The 16,036-nt window shown below is 33.7% G+C and overlaps 1 protein-coding gene across 1 annotated transcript in view; it reads right to left on the bottom strand.

The window, feature by feature from the left end:
- LOC131851710 (zinc finger protein GLI4) overlaps nt 1–16,036 on the bottom strand; it is a 118,354-nt gene that overhangs the window by 4,225 nt on the left and 98,093 nt on the right. The window contains exons 5-16 of the mRNA XM_059202242.1: nt 8,276–8,368; nt 7,448–7,651; nt 6,477–6,663; nt 5,775–6,075; nt 4,847–5,041; nt 4,216–4,380; nt 3,465–3,582; nt 2,537–2,712; nt 2,284–2,382; nt 1,658–1,823; nt 1,267–1,387; nt 504–647 (exon numbers count right to left, since the gene is read on the bottom strand). Of these exons, the coding sequence (XP_059058225.1) occupies nt 504–647; nt 1,267–1,387; nt 1,658–1,823; nt 2,284–2,382; nt 2,537–2,712; nt 3,465–3,582; nt 4,216–4,380; nt 4,847–5,041; nt 5,775–6,075; nt 6,477–6,663; nt 7,448–7,651; nt 8,276–8,368 (1,969 nt within the window). The remainder of the gene's footprint in view (nt 1–503; nt 648–1,266; nt 1,388–1,657; nt 1,824–2,283; nt 2,383–2,536; nt 2,713–3,464; nt 3,583–4,215; nt 4,381–4,846; nt 5,042–5,774; nt 6,076–6,476; nt 6,664–7,447; nt 7,652–8,275; nt 8,369–16,036) is intronic.

Consider the following 16,036-nt stretch of genomic DNA (forward strand, 5'->3'; position numbering starts at 1 on the left):
TTGACTTCCTCATCGCTTAATATCTATTTTATAAGCAACTGGAATGGCAAACAAGCTGAAGGTTAACCTGAGAACTCCACCAAATATATTATATTTAAGAACTGCGTATATAACAATAATATATCATCTTTATTTGTCTCAAATAATAAACTATTACAATTACTTAATTAATTACTTACAATAAAATTAAGAGGGAATTGAGACAAAATGGTCTATAATTCAGAGGAGGCAGTAAGTCCACCCTCTTTGCTATTCTGTTATAGCTTTTATTAGTAAATTAATACAATAAAATAACAAGAACAACACTATGGAAAACATGGCTCACATGATGCCATGAGAGCTAAGGCATCATGCCTTCACGTCCTGTAATTTCACTGTCTTATATCGCCCTTGAACAGAATAAAATCTTATAAAGCAAGCTTGGCCTTCGAAATATGTGAGACGTAGGTGACTTTGTACAAATTCCAACTCGGTAAGCTAATAAGTCAATATGATATACGTACCTCCGACTGCTATCAGGTGATAACTGGTCATAAACTACAGCCTGGTGTGCAACTAGTCGCTGTGCCGCGACGACGCCTACTGTTGCTGCTACAGCTCCAGATACAACTGACGCTTGGCTACTTTTACGGGATATATCTGATGACCTTAAGACAAAAAAAAACAATTATATAGACACCAAGTGTACTAAATTGCTTTTGGAATATTGGACTTGCAACTTTTTGGTTTCATTTACGGACGTTCCAGCTGATATAAAGGGTACTTATAATTATAATATAATCATGGAAAATAGCGTGATATATACAGCTTTATAATATGTCACGGCATTAGAGGTTGTGTTTGATGATGTTGATAGATAGATAGACAGAAAATTAACAAACATGAATAAATTTAAAAGTAAACACAAGAAAAAAGCCGCATGGTGTTAAGTCCGCCAAATGTACTTTACTATATTTTCTATATTGTGTGCATTGAAGTTAAATCAATTTTAAAAAAGCATACAAAGTTGGCAACAGGAGATGCCTCCGCTGTTGTTAATATCAAGAACGCCCTAAGTAATATGCAGTCATGTTTACGTCAGACCGCATTATTCGTGAAAAACATAATAACTGCGGGTTTATATAATTTACACTTTAACGTATAAACTAAAATTGTTTTACTATTTATTAAATACAAAGTAAATATGATAAAATATTGTTAATGATTACTAAACATTGACAATTAACTTAATTGATATTTTTTTAAGTAAATAATAATTCAACTTACCTGGCACTATAAAGGCTACTTCCAGAAGAAATACCAGAGTCTCGCCTAGTATTAGGAACGCCCGTTTTTATTTCTACAGCTACGGATGTGTTTCCTAGTTCAGTGCGCCCTGGGATGTTACCTGTGAATATTCATATATATCTAATTCAGAAAACAACAATAAAATAATCTAACATATAAAATTTTCGTGTCGCGGTGTTTGCTACAAAACTCCACCAAAACTCGGTGCACATTATTTGTATACAGATGTATTTGAATAAAGATTATTTCTATTCTTATTCTTCTTTTATGCATATTATCTTTCACACAGTCCATTTATCTTTTTGATTCATCATCATCATTTATATTTTCTTAGTTATCTTCTCAGCTATATTAAATTAAAGAATCATACCTCCACCGATATCAGCCCCATGTCCGGGCGGCATCAATCGTCCGACCCCCATTTTGTTGTTCCCGAACCGCGGCGTGTGGTGATGGGCACGTGGTTCACCGATGGCAACCATAGCACGAAGCATTAGTGGCAGTTGACCCACTTCACCAACCACTTCTTGCTCCACCTGAAGAAAAACGAAACTTGTAAGATGGACATGTAAAGAATAAGAGTCACCATCATCACCACTTTTTGTCTTTTCTCCTCTACCCAAAGGTTGTCTGGAAGAGATCGCTTAAGCGATAAGACCGCCTTTTGGTACCTGCATACTATAAATATTGTTTTATGTTGTATTTTTTTAAAGGTGCAATAAAGAGTTAAAAATAAAATAAAATAAATAATTAAAAAATGTCAAATTTTATATTTGTACACCTAATTATAAATTTAATTTATACGTAATTTACTATATCATATACGGCCCTGTGTGCACATAAAGCTATACTGCTTTTTCACACAGTCACATAATTTTAATTGTCAGTCATTGTTGTTTTTATAATAAAGTGAATTGCAAGTGCGTTGTCGGCCTTTTAAGAAGGAATAAGCTGTTTTAAGTAAAGGAATAAGCATTTTGTAAGTTGATAACTTACCTCTCCATCAAGCCTGAAGTAGGGAGCACCATTCTCGTCATTGAATCCACCAAGCCCAGATCCGCCGAAATCCAGCTCCCCACCACATTGGGCAGATAACTGAAATATCATATGGTATAAATATATATTTATGAACCGACTTCAAAAAAGAAGGATTTGTTAATTAGGCTGTATTTTTTTAATACTCGTTACTTCAAGATGGTACTTAATAGTCTTCAAGAGGATATAAAGGTATTTAAATTATTTTGTTTACCTGATGTGCAGGAGTATGCAACCCAAGAGGCAGTGGTGATGCAGGGCTTTCGCTCTTGACTGACGCTGAAGACGTATGCCCCCTAACCCCAATTGGTACTCCGCCTTCTTCAGAACGTGGAGAAGAACCAGCTCCGCCACCTCCTGATTCCGCGGAATCATCGCCTCGGCTACAACCTGAAATGTAATTTACATGTTATATTCTAGATGGAGTAATCAGAGCTACTATCAACAGTCGACGTGAACGCAACTTTTGTCATGCATACTTTTCGCTAACAATATTTATATTCAATGTAACAGTCTCTTAGATGTTTGTTTTTATCAATCTTTAATCGCTGAAGAGTCAGAAATTAATAATATTAATTTCAAAATGTTGTTTAATTTGTAAATATACATAAAATCTTTCTTCAAATCGACTGTCATATTATGATACAAGCTTAAAAGAATTAAGAATGTTAGGAGTGTAATTACTTGTATATTCAATAATTTTATTTATAAACGTTAAATAGAAACCATAAACAAAGTATGTGCCACAGGGATACGAATATATAGTATTTAGTGGTGAATTTAAACACTGTAAAGTTAGTAGTAAATACTTAATTAAATCTGATTGAATTTGACGACCTCGGTGGTCTAGCGGTCTAGCACATCGTTTTAAGTCCGATGGTCGCGGGTTCGATTCCTCGCACGGCACAAACATTTGTATTCATGAGTATGATTGTTTGTACCGATCTGGGTATTTTCTATGTACAATATGTATGTATTTACGAAAAAAAAATCTATATATTTGTATCAGTTATCTAGTACCCATAACACAAGCTTTAGTTAGCTTTACTTGGGTCTAGATTATTATTATTATCTGATTTTTGTTCAGTGATACAAACATATGTAATATACAAATGCATATGTAAATGACAGATTCAAGTTACCTTTATGTTTTTTACTGGCGTAGAATTCAGCACCATGCACGGTCTTCACATGCTTCCGAAGTGATGAAGGATCGGTGTACCTCTTCGTACAACCAGGAGCTTTGCAGACGTACGGTTTCTGAAATACCAATAATTATTTATATACTTGTTACAGGAAAACCATGTCTATACTTCATATACGTTGATACAATTAGTAAAACGAATAAGCCACCACAGTCTTTCACAAATGGCAACAGATACATGTATGATGTTGCTATAACAAATGATTTACTAAATATAGAAATACTAAACCTTCACGTTATTCATAAAAACTAAAAGAAATAATGATGGAAAATAAAGAAAATGGAGGTAGCTTTATGTGTCGTAAACGTGAGTGGGCAACCAACTTAGTATAAAGCTACAGATAAATCTGTAGCCTGTAGCTTTATGTTGATGAATATATATATGAATAAATGAATCCTAATACACACTGATGAATACATACACACTTGTATACACTTGTAACTTTGAGCATCTAACCGTGTAATTTCTCATAAATATGTGATGAAATAATACACAATATAGGAAACTTTAATCGTCAGGAATATAGACAGGAGTATAAATACTTAATTAGGAAATTAAGTATTTACAATAGATACCACAATGCCACGTGTCATCTATGTTTGCGACGGTTATCCCTTTCCATCAGGTGGTCCATTAGATCGTTTATCACTCATAAAGAGCCTAAATATTGCTACGGACTTGTACTCACCTCATTGCTATGCGTTCTGTTCTGATGTTTCGCTCTATCGCTAGCATTGGAGAAGGCTTTCGCGCAACCGGGATACTCGCATGTGTAAGGTTTTTCTCCCGTATGACTTCGAAGGTGGGTTTTTAAGTTTTCGAGACGAGAATAAGCTTTGCAACAACCCTCAAACTGAAAAAGACATTGAATAATTTATAAGCGTCCATTTAATTCTATAGTCTATTTTAGACCACAAGTTTCAAGATTAAGATTGTGTTATAGGATATTAATAATTTATAGAAATTTTTAAATATATTTTTTTATAAATACATACGTAATCTATATACTAATATGTGAAGCAAAATCTTTGTGGGGTACAAAGGTTTTTACGAAAATTGCTTGGACGGATGAACTTTCGCACACTTATAATATATATAGGTATACGAGAAGGAGTGCAGAATCGTATTTTTTAAATTATGTATAAATAACTAAACAATATCATAAACAATCATATTCATGAATAGATTTGAATCATCGTAGGAATCGAACCTGCAACCGTCGGAAATAAAGCGGTTTATACCGATGGTTGCAAAACGAAACTGGGTGCAAACCGCCAGCCTGTCAAATATATGGCAATAAGATGTATACTGATACTTACAGTGCATTTATGAGGTTTTTCTCCTGTATGCCTCCTCATATGCACGACCAACATGTATTGAGCTTTAAAAGGCTTTTCATCACGAGAACATCCAACCCAGCGGCAGACGAAGGCCTTCTTGCTCGCGTGGATGTGATCCGTATTGATGTGTTTTACTAAATCGTCTTGTGTTGGAAACTCCAACTTACAATCCACCTGAAATCCATAATAATAATCTTTATTTTACTGCAGCTAAGGAATCTTACATGTACATAAATTATATTTAATCTTTCAAGTTATTCATTGTGAAAGTTTGGAGTATGATCTAAGTCGAAACGAAAAGTAATTGTTCTACTGTTAAGTTAACTACCTACTAATTGCTTACTGTAAAATTATGGAATGCAAAACTTAAATAAATATATAAAACTAGCTGTCCAGGCAAACGTTGTTTTGCCATATAAATTAACAACGCTATAAAAAATAAGGGGTGGTGATCGAAGGGTAAAAATTTTAGGTAAAATGATGTGTAGTAAAATATAAAAAATTGTCGAAAAAAGAAAATTTTTTTTTGGTTTGAAGCACCGTCAATACTTAGGGTTATAAAAATTAGTTATAAACCTATTCTCAGACTTACTGAATACACAAAATTTCATTAAAATCGGTCCAGTCGTTTTGGAGGAGTATAAACACGAAATCTGTGACACGAGAATTTTATTAGGTTGTTCGGGAAGTAATTTCCTTTTTTCCTGACTGAGGATTTAATTGTATTTTTTACGCTCTACTTCTCACTTAAACCGTATAATTTTTATATGCTTCGAGAGCTCATATAACAAGGCTTGTGTGTGTAAAATTGCAATTAATTCTACGCAGTAGTTTTTGGTTGGTGCCCTTTTAAATATGAAGAGCCACAAGCAGCATTTTTAATATATATTAGAAGAGATAAACTTACCCAATGACAGTTGGTCTCGATGAAATCTCCAGGTTCATCTTTAGAGTCCACACCATCATGGACGGTACTTTCGGCTGCTGCAGATAGCGGCTTGTTGCTATGGTGATTATCTCTATTCATTAAGCTTTGTGGTGACTTCCTCTGAATTATATTTGAAGCGCTGTCCGCTTCCATGATGCTGGTCACTTCCTGTTGTTGAGGGGGTTGCTGCATGTGTTGTGGTGGGGTGCCATCCAACCCCATCTGTCTGACGTCGACTGGTGTGCCCATAAGAAGTTGTGTAGGGGACGATATATGAGATCTGTGGATGATAAAAATGCGAGATAAAAATTAATATGCTATATGAAATGTAGCCATTAAATTATATAAAAAACAAAATCATATACGAGAATATTAATAATAATACCCCTGAATTATTCACACAACTTCATCTAGTTCCAAGGTAAACAGGACTTGTGTTATGGGTACTAGACAGCTGATATTAATACATTTTTTTATTTTTTTTTTAAATATATGTATATTATAAGTAAAAGACACCCAGACCAATATTAACAATCAAATTTATGAATACAAATGTTTGTACCACGCGAGGAACCGAATCCGCGACCATTGGAAGTATAGCTGTGTGCGGAATCCCTAAACCACCGAGACCGTTAAATAAAAAGAACGTTACTACGATTTTCATAAATCAATTAAATTCACCTGTGGATTCCAGCGACCAGATGCGCATGCGCTGCATGGTGGGCCGCTGCCGCCGCCGCCTGTTGGTGGGCAGGATCCAACAGTACCCCACCGGCCAGCACCCCACTACCCCCGACTACGCCACCTCTCGCAAGCAACTGTTGCGCAAGTGACGCATGTGATAATGATAGCGCTGGTGATATTGCTCCTGAAATGATGATATTTTTTTTATAATTTATCTTTTTATAGGTCCTAAATATTACATACAAAATTGGGTGACAAGACACCGCAGTATTAGATATTTATTTTTGTTTAAGATTATATATTATTTGGACGTAGAATATTGAGAGTTTTGGGTTATAGTCAGGTATAGGTCACTAGATCTATTGTGCCCGCCCTTTTTCAAAGTTCGCTACCTAGACCCGACGGGGACAATTGAATATATATGATTTTATAAGGTGCGATAGTTTTTATCTCCTTAGGATAGAGTGTATACTTTCCATAGGAAATATATCGTTCATACATGAATGAGCTATAATCCAAGTTAAAGAGGAAATGCTACTACACATACATGTAGTGGCGTTTCCTCTTCAGCATGCCAAAATCTGCAGATCTGCAGATAACGGCAAACGTAAACGGTGCAATTAACCGTGAATAAAGTAATGAAATTGTAATGTAGTACAATTTCCTAAATATATAACACTCCAATTGTTTATAAAAATTCCTAAGCAGATGAATAATATATTGATGGACATGTATATTTTTCTGTAAAGATATATTAAAATGATTTCCGTAACTGCTAGAAATTACTAACTTAATAAGTATGAAAAAAATTGTCAGCTGTCGAGATCGCAAACGTTTATAGCTGGAATTGCCAACAAGATGTCGGCCCAATTTATCAGTCAACACGGATGGGTGGCGAAATGTGAATCACTTGATTTGATTCATGGAAAACACAGAGTTTAATAGAACAGTCTAAGAATGGTATTTACCAGCACTGAGGTGTCCATAGCTTCCTGTGGAGGCGGCAGATGGCGCTCTAACAGCCAAGCTGGCGGGCGATGCTCGGATCACGGCTGCCAAATCGAGGGACTCAGCAGAGTATGGACTCCAGGACACCGCCCGCTTGCGATTGACTGAAGCGCCAATCGCACCTCCTGATAACCTCAAACGGGTAGGAGATGCTATTCTTGAACCTAGAAAAAAATATGAATTGTAAATTAAATAATAACGACAGCGTTGTTAGCCTAATAGTTTATCATCTATACTTAAAATAGAAAAAAGAATAAGAATAAAGAGTTTGTATTTTCAGTCTTAATTTATAATTGACTAAATCTCCGGTGATGTAATAGCTGATAACTGATTAAAATTTACCCGATCGAATATACTTGGCAAAAAAGTCCACATTTAATCATGTATATTGGATTGGGTTAATAATTAAATATCTAAGTGATCACTACAATCTCGCAATTTAATTACACTATAAAAAAAATGTTTCTTCTGCGGAATATTGATTATTCTTTTTTAAACTTGCATTGCATGCATTTAAATTTTGAAAGATACATTTTAATGACGTGACGAAATAAACAGTACCAGTAACTGGTAGAGTAAAGAATAGATTGATGCATGTAGAAAAACTGAAAGTAGGAAGTACAGTGAACAATATAAACATACACGCCCTAAAACCGTGTTCAGCCATTGCTGAACTGTGTTTGTGCTGTGCTTTATCCTTGACATATGTTTTAATTTCATTTTTTAATTGTATTTATAAGCTCTGGATATTCTTTCTTTTTAATAAGTACAACGTATAATTTACACACCTTCTAAACTTAATTGGAAGTCTTGACTGGCGAGGGTACTGCCAGCATGCAGCTCTGGATGTAGACTCCTCGCTGCACTTAAGTACTCTAAACCTGTGAACAATAAAGAAATTATCATCGTTAGAAACAGTTATTAACTTTGCGTCTCATTGACTTGATTAACGAATATTGGACGTTTGGCTGAGTAGGTAAGGTCGATTTTTCATCTTTCACAATTTTACACATTGCATTTTTCTTATAGCATCAAGACGTATAAATAAAATCAGCACAGAACATAAATCATTTCTTTCAAGGCAAATAATCTATTTATGAAACATGACCACGTCTAGTAAACTACCGTCAAAAAAGGTCGACCATGCAAAATTTTGAATATCTTGTGCCAATTTTATATCCGAGGTTTTGCATGAAACTATATATTTCCGTAGACCATGTATGATGTAATGAAAATATTAAAATGTACAACTGAATTGTAACTAGAATTTTGTCGTCTTTGTGTCTTTCTGTATTGATTCACATTTCTGACTGTTCTTCCTGCGTTCGTCCTCTTTAACAAACAAAACTTTGGCACAGTGTGCCGTATTGATTCAAAATGTTGTTAACACGACTTCAACTATTCAAGTGGGAGGTAGATATCCAATAATCGATACTGATATTATAAACGCAAAGTGTATATTTATCGGCCTGTTTATTATGTTTTCATGACTATACTCCTGAAGAATTATAATGCAGTTTAATGTAAAAATACATTGTATCATGAGATTGAACATATTCTATCTTTTATCTCAAAAATAGACGAAGTTAGGGAAAACGGCTAGTTTCGTATTATTAATTCTAAAATATCCATCACTATACCTCATTATATTTAATTGAACCGCCTCCACAGAAGAACATTGTTGTATAATTCTACTTAATTGGTAATAAATTGCAAAGATCGATCAATAAAACTTTAAGACGCCTGTTTAACAAATCATCAATAAAATTCACTGTGATTGAAACGACCTAAGGAATCACTAATTAAAGTAATAATACGAGCAGGCTTTGTTAGAACACCTATACTAGGATCCTCTACGGACTTATGACCACTCTATAGCGGCGAGAAGATATCAAAGAGATTTTTAACCCCTGAGGCAAACTGATCCTAATGGATTTTCCCCCAAGTAAAAAGAACACCTATGCTAGTGCCTAAAAATGTCTGCAGTGTATTAAAGCGCTACACTTTTTTTTAAATATTAATAATAACTCAGTCAAGTTTTTTATAAAGTTATCGTCTCAACTATATCTAATATAGGTATTATTTCGATATCTTGATGAATTATTAATTAGAGTATCAGACTTGTATGATCTTTTATGATTTTCTGCTTCAGCTATTCAAGATTAAGTGATTTAAATTCAAATATTAAATATGTATGTGTTTCTACGTGCATTTGGGACTAAGGAAATAGGATACCGGTCAATCATGTTCACCCGGAGGAAGTCGCGGTGAGAAGCTAGTTTATTATAGAACTATTGTGGACGATACATAAAAAAAGATTACAGCCTAATATCAGTTTAAATAACTCCGTATTAAAAATAACAATAAACTTTGATTGTATTAAAATGTATGGATACTATAATTTTAACAAAATAGCGCTATATTAATCGGTTTCATTAAATGTATCCTTCATCAAAAGGCGTTCTGGCTAACAAATTTACTAAATCACATATATGATACGTTCGAAAACAAACACCGTCGGGTCAGAACCGAAAAAGAGCAAAACCCAATGATTTGTCGATCACGCGTTCGTTGCCGGCGTTCGCAGGCGCTCATCTTAACCGAAATAATAGTGCAGCTCAAAGGCGTGAGCGACCACCAATTTAGCGAATAACCAAGCAAATAAGAGAACTTTGATTCCCGAAACCGCACGAAAATAACGTATGTGGTCCGCTTTTGACGCGCCGCCGAGGATCTGAGATTTTTATGTCTTCATCCGTAGCTGTACCGACGGATACGTCCATGTTACTGTCCCCAAAAAATAAAAAAAAACACAATTCTCGATCGGTTTAAAAATCGAGTCCGTTTCGAATTCCATTAGCTCGATGGTCACCCTAACGACATTGGTATAACCGCGCGCAAAAAGGTTCGATTAGAGTTCTTTTTTCGATTAACGAATATTGGACGGTTGGCTGATTAGGTTAGGTCGCTTTTTGCTCGTTAGATGTACGTACCGATTTAGAGTTGATGTATTAATTTTTATCGAATTCGATTGGGCGTAAAATTAGTATCTCGACGTCTAGTGGTAGGTTAGCTGCGTTGAGCGTTGAAATATGAATGTCAATAGCTTCGTAGGGCGGCGTCTTTAGAGCGAGCGGCCGGAGTAACTTTGTAACAGCGTATACTAATGAGACTTACTAAATTATGAGTTTCGGTTGTTATTCGAATGTGCGGCGAGATGAAGACGTTACGACGTGAATTGTAATGACGGCATAGGTATTTTTTACGGCTGCCTTTTAAATATTCACGGCGGTGTATTAGATATAATATTTGAGTATTTTTGTCACTTAATCGCGGGTTGTTAATCTTTTTTAAATGCATAACTACTTCCTTAGGTCAGAAATTATATCTTTTTAGGAGGTAATATAATATATATGTTATATATTATATTACCTGGTTAGGTTATGTTTATTATGTAGTATACAGTATACTAAGTAGCTAAATGGGTAGGTAATATATAAAATTACGTGTCACGTTGTTTGTCCGCGATGGACTCCTAAACTACTGAACCGATTGCAAATTTGATTTGCATATTGTGTGCAATTTGATCCAACTTGAAAGGTAGGATAGCTTACATCTCAATTTATAGTAGATTATCTAAGAAGGAAATAAATTGTGTTATTGAGCAAATAACAAAGCTGTGTGTGTATGTGATATAATTTAACTGTGTACCAAATTTATTCAAATCCGTTGACTAGTTTTTAACGAATATGAGCTAAACATCCATTCACAAACCATTCATAATATTAGTAGGATAAAATTTCGTAAAACTATAAAACGAAGCATCTAAGCAGCAATCGCCATAAGCGTCAAAACGTTTAAAAAAACTCGCTCATTAAACCATCAGGTGTCATAAAACGATTAGTGAGAACATGATTTGGGGTACGGCAAAAAATGAACGGCGGTCACTAACGAGGTTTTTATTCTGTAATCATTGGGGTGATAGTGGAGCGGTATATGATACGTATAATATAGAGAAAGACAGCTGGTTCTAGAACAAAAAAACAAGTTAAAATTCATGAGGATCATTATTATTATAGATCACAAGTAGGTACTACCATATTTATTTCTATATCTATCTTTAATCGAGTTTATTCTAGGTTAAAAAACAAAATTATCACATCGTGTATATGATCCTGAGAAGACCAAATGGAAGAATACAAGAAGAGTGGAAGACCTTAGAAGTCAGTAGTGACTTTACATGAATAATTGCCATTAAAAAAGATCTATCTAATAATGCGTTTTGTCTGAATCGACATTGGGTCTATTATTATCTAATAAAACCCTCTTGAGACGCAGAATTAGGAAAGTCAACCCTAATTAAAAATCATATATGCTTATTTAGTTTATTTTATTTAGCATTAGATAGACATATTTGTATGATATAGGACTATATACATATATATATATATATATATATGTATATATATATATTTATAACCACATAATTGTTCTCGGACCTATCTATAGCTACACTCTTCCCACTCACTGCAACTCACATAGCCTGTCCCTGTCTGCATTGGTTGTTTAATTTTACTTCGCCCATTGATTCATACAACCGACTATTTTTGTTTGTTTTTCAGACAATTTGGATGTTCTCGGAAACAGTTTAAAACTGTGATTTAAAGCACTACTGGGTATTAGATTGTTAGATTAATCTAACTATCATAAACTGGAAGTTTATTTGTTTGTTTAGTTGAACGTGCTGATCTCAGGAACTATTGGTTCGAATTGAAAAATTATTTTAGTGTCCGATGAATTATGGAAAACTATAGACTACAAATATTATTCTACGATTAGTAGGAGTGGAGTATTAATAGAAAATGCAGACAAAGTCTGAATATATACAACTGTAGTTCTATATACTCAGATGAAATATGTGGTAAATTAAACCTTAAACCCTTGGAAGAATTAATTATAATAAATATATCACTTAATGGCTTTGGTTGTATAGCGGTTAAACATACCGCCTTAACTTTCGAGTATTGTATATTCGATTCCCGCCCAATACAAACTTTAACAATTTCTTCTAAGTGTCCATATGGATATGCGCGCATACGCCCGTGAGTGGGTGTTTTCTACGTAAGTATGTATTTATTTTGTTATCGTTACGAAAATATTAGGAATACTTTAATTTTAGCACAAAATAAATATATTTACATTCCTTAACGTAGAGTATAATTATTAATTTTACTTCAATAAAGATTTTTATTATCGCCTTTTTCAACATTTCCAAATACTCGTAAATGTATTTAAATGAATGTATCTCTATATCTATAAAACTGCTATTAAAAACAACTTTATGACACGTGACATAACCTAATCAGTGGATAGGCCCAATAATTAATTTTCATCACTCAAAATTAATTTCTATGCTTGATACATTTAGTGTACAATTTTCATGGTCCCAATTTTCACTATTATTACTAAGCACACGCCAAGAATAACCTACCTCAATAAAAGATTGTATTTAATGCATTAATTAGGTGATATATGAACATTCCATACAATACCATAATTTACAACTTAACTAATTAAAAATTACGGAGTCAAAATGAGGCAAAACTTATCTAAAACCAGTATAACTTGAGCTTTAGTTTTGACCTTCCAAGTTACACAAATAGTGGATGATTAGGGTAGAGAAAGGGATAGTTGGTTATCGGCATACGTTAAATAAGGACAGTATGACAGTATGGCAGCAATTATAGGAAGTAATTTAAAACCAACACAAGATGCGCACACGCCCTTCCTGTGTGTTAATTACTCTGTATGGATCACTTTAATGAGTTTGAGAATAGATTGAAGTTTTTATTACTACTCTACAAACATTTGGGAGTCATAATTATATTACTTCGAAGATATGTCACTGTAATTGTTTGACGGGTAACGATATAATCGTTAATGAAACGTTTCAATCTTCGTCATACTCGTGAACGAATAATTTATTACTGGAGAGATCTATTCATTCCTTTTATATTTTTATTTATATGTTTGTTGTCACGTATTAATTTTTGACTACCAGTCATGTTATGCGCAGTGATAGGTTTTGTAATATGTTTTATAGTCTAGCAGTCTCATAATTTAATAGTCTCAGATTCGATTTCCGCACTATCTTTTCTTTAATAAAATAGTTGTACTAATATAATTATTTTTTATTCAAGTTTCTTCGACTTCTATGCAAACATTCCTAGTTTCTATGGTAATAGATTTTGGCTTATATATTAAATCAATTTACTCAAAATCAAAGTATCTTTGTTCATATAGATCTATTAAGACTCTTATGATATGGCAAATCCACCGTCAGTTCTTTCGAGCTAAGAAGATCTGACAAGAAACTTAGCTTTTTTTTATTTCAAATCTGTTTGTACAAAATTACAAAAATGAGACTCATTTTAAAATTAAAGCAGAAAGAATGTAGTGAATTTATAGGTGTTAATAATATATTATGTAAACATACACAAATATTCTTAATTCCCCTTAAAATTCAACGTAACAGATAAAACTGCCACATCTTTAATTTCTTTTTGTTTACGTCAAACCCATAACATAACTTCCCAGTCTACGGAATTGATGAGAACATATATTACACACATTCAGTCAAAATTATAAAGAAAAAACACGGCAACACCACATGTCATAATTCAGCATGATACAAAAACATGGCAACACCGCCATATGTCACAGATTCGCATAAAAACCACGTGTTAAGTTGATAATTAGCTTTCTCTGAAGCGAGCGGAACGGGGTTGGGCGACGTGATTTATATTTCCCTTCGCTTTAATTTCGTCAACAAATAATTTTATAAAAATAAATTAATTATACTGATCCTCAGAATTTAACATTACATTTAACACTAGTGGCCAGCCACGGCTTCGAACGTATTCTTTGAATGAATTAATGAAAAACTTCTTATTGTTCTGCTTACCAAAGGACAATTCCCACCTCCTTCATCCTCGCCTCTTCCCGTTACACCGGGTTGGCTTTTCTAATCCTGAGACGCCATACATTTACGCTAGTAAGCATGGTCATTTGATGGCCCAACTCCTTCATGTCCCAATGGACATTAGTCAACCAGATCACCAACCTGCCTCGTCCTCTTTTTGTTGTAGCCATGGAAAGGCACTTTTTCACAACGTGGTTTTCAGATTTACTCAGAATATGTCCATATTACCTAAGTCTACATTCTTTAAGCTTTTCGGTACATGCTCATTTCGGATTTTATCTCTAAGCGTAACTACACCTGTCCACCGAATGACAATTCCCAATTTCCCACCAATCTCTTTAATTGTTGATGATGATGACTCTTTTCTTGGTCTTTCTCCCCCTTTCTCTCCTTCTCTTGGTCCCCTTCCTCTCTTTACTTCTTTTTCCTTCGATAATACTACCAGTATACATAAGTTCATTGTGTCGTATCAAGTACCCCAAAATTTTTACAGACAATTTAGTATTGGGAAATTGTTCTCACAGATTTATTATTTCCATCTTAATTGATATATCAAGAATTGCAATAATTTAGTAAACGATTATTGTTTATTACACGACCTATATCTACTACTATGAGGTCGACCTTATACGTTTTTATCCGAAACATCAAAAATATAAACCGCCAATTTTGTACAATAATAAATTAACAATAAACATTGAATACACCATTATAGAATAATTTACGACACATTCGGCAGGTTTCTATATTTTTAAACGTTCTAACTTGTATCGAATTAAGAAATTAATAAACAACGACTTAATCGATAAACATAATCGATTTCTACGCACAATTTTGGTTCCTAATCAAATTAAACACATCCTTGTAAAAAACAATCACCTATACTAGAAGACTGTTCAACTGAGATGATAAGTTAGAGTTGGTATTTTAGAACGACAGTTCTTTTTACTTGCAGCTACTTATGGATGTTTGTAAAAATGTATGTATACATATTTTAAACTCGGAATTATATGAGTAGTTCGATTCCCAAATTAATTCTCTAACTAACTAACTAACCATCTTTGCATTGCCTTTATCCCATTATTTGTGTTCGGCGCCGTCTCTAACAAAGAATAAAGGGTTAATACATACTCCATATACTCTATTTATGTATGTATATAACAAACATCTAGATGTCAGGCAGCATCCTAAATACACATCTAATTAGAAAAAAATACTTAAATTTTTTGATATGATTAATAAATAAAAATTAAATTGGCACAATGCAGTTATTTTTTTATATCAAAAGGGGATAACTTATATGGGATAGCATTTTCAATAATATAACTCTGGCATGTCCAAAAGATACTATTGATCTTTAAGTTTGATTACTGAATACAATTACTTCATTGGTATAACTTTGGGCATTAATTTAAATTTCTGTTATTATGACTTATCCTAATGGTATCCAAATTTATGTAGTCCATGTCTGTAAGATAGCATCTTTAAAACAAAGAGTATATAAAATTGAATAAAAATGACTTGTATCTTTTTAAATGTTTGCATTGCAAAAACTAAAACCACAAAG

Source organism: Achroia grisella, unplaced genomic scaffold (genome assembly GCF_030625045.1).
Source record: "Achroia grisella isolate CSIRO2021 unplaced genomic scaffold, CSIRO_AGI_Agris_v1 utg1174, whole genome shotgun sequence".
Lineage (NCBI taxonomy): Eukaryota > Metazoa > Arthropoda > Insecta > Lepidoptera > Pyralidae > Achroia > Achroia grisella.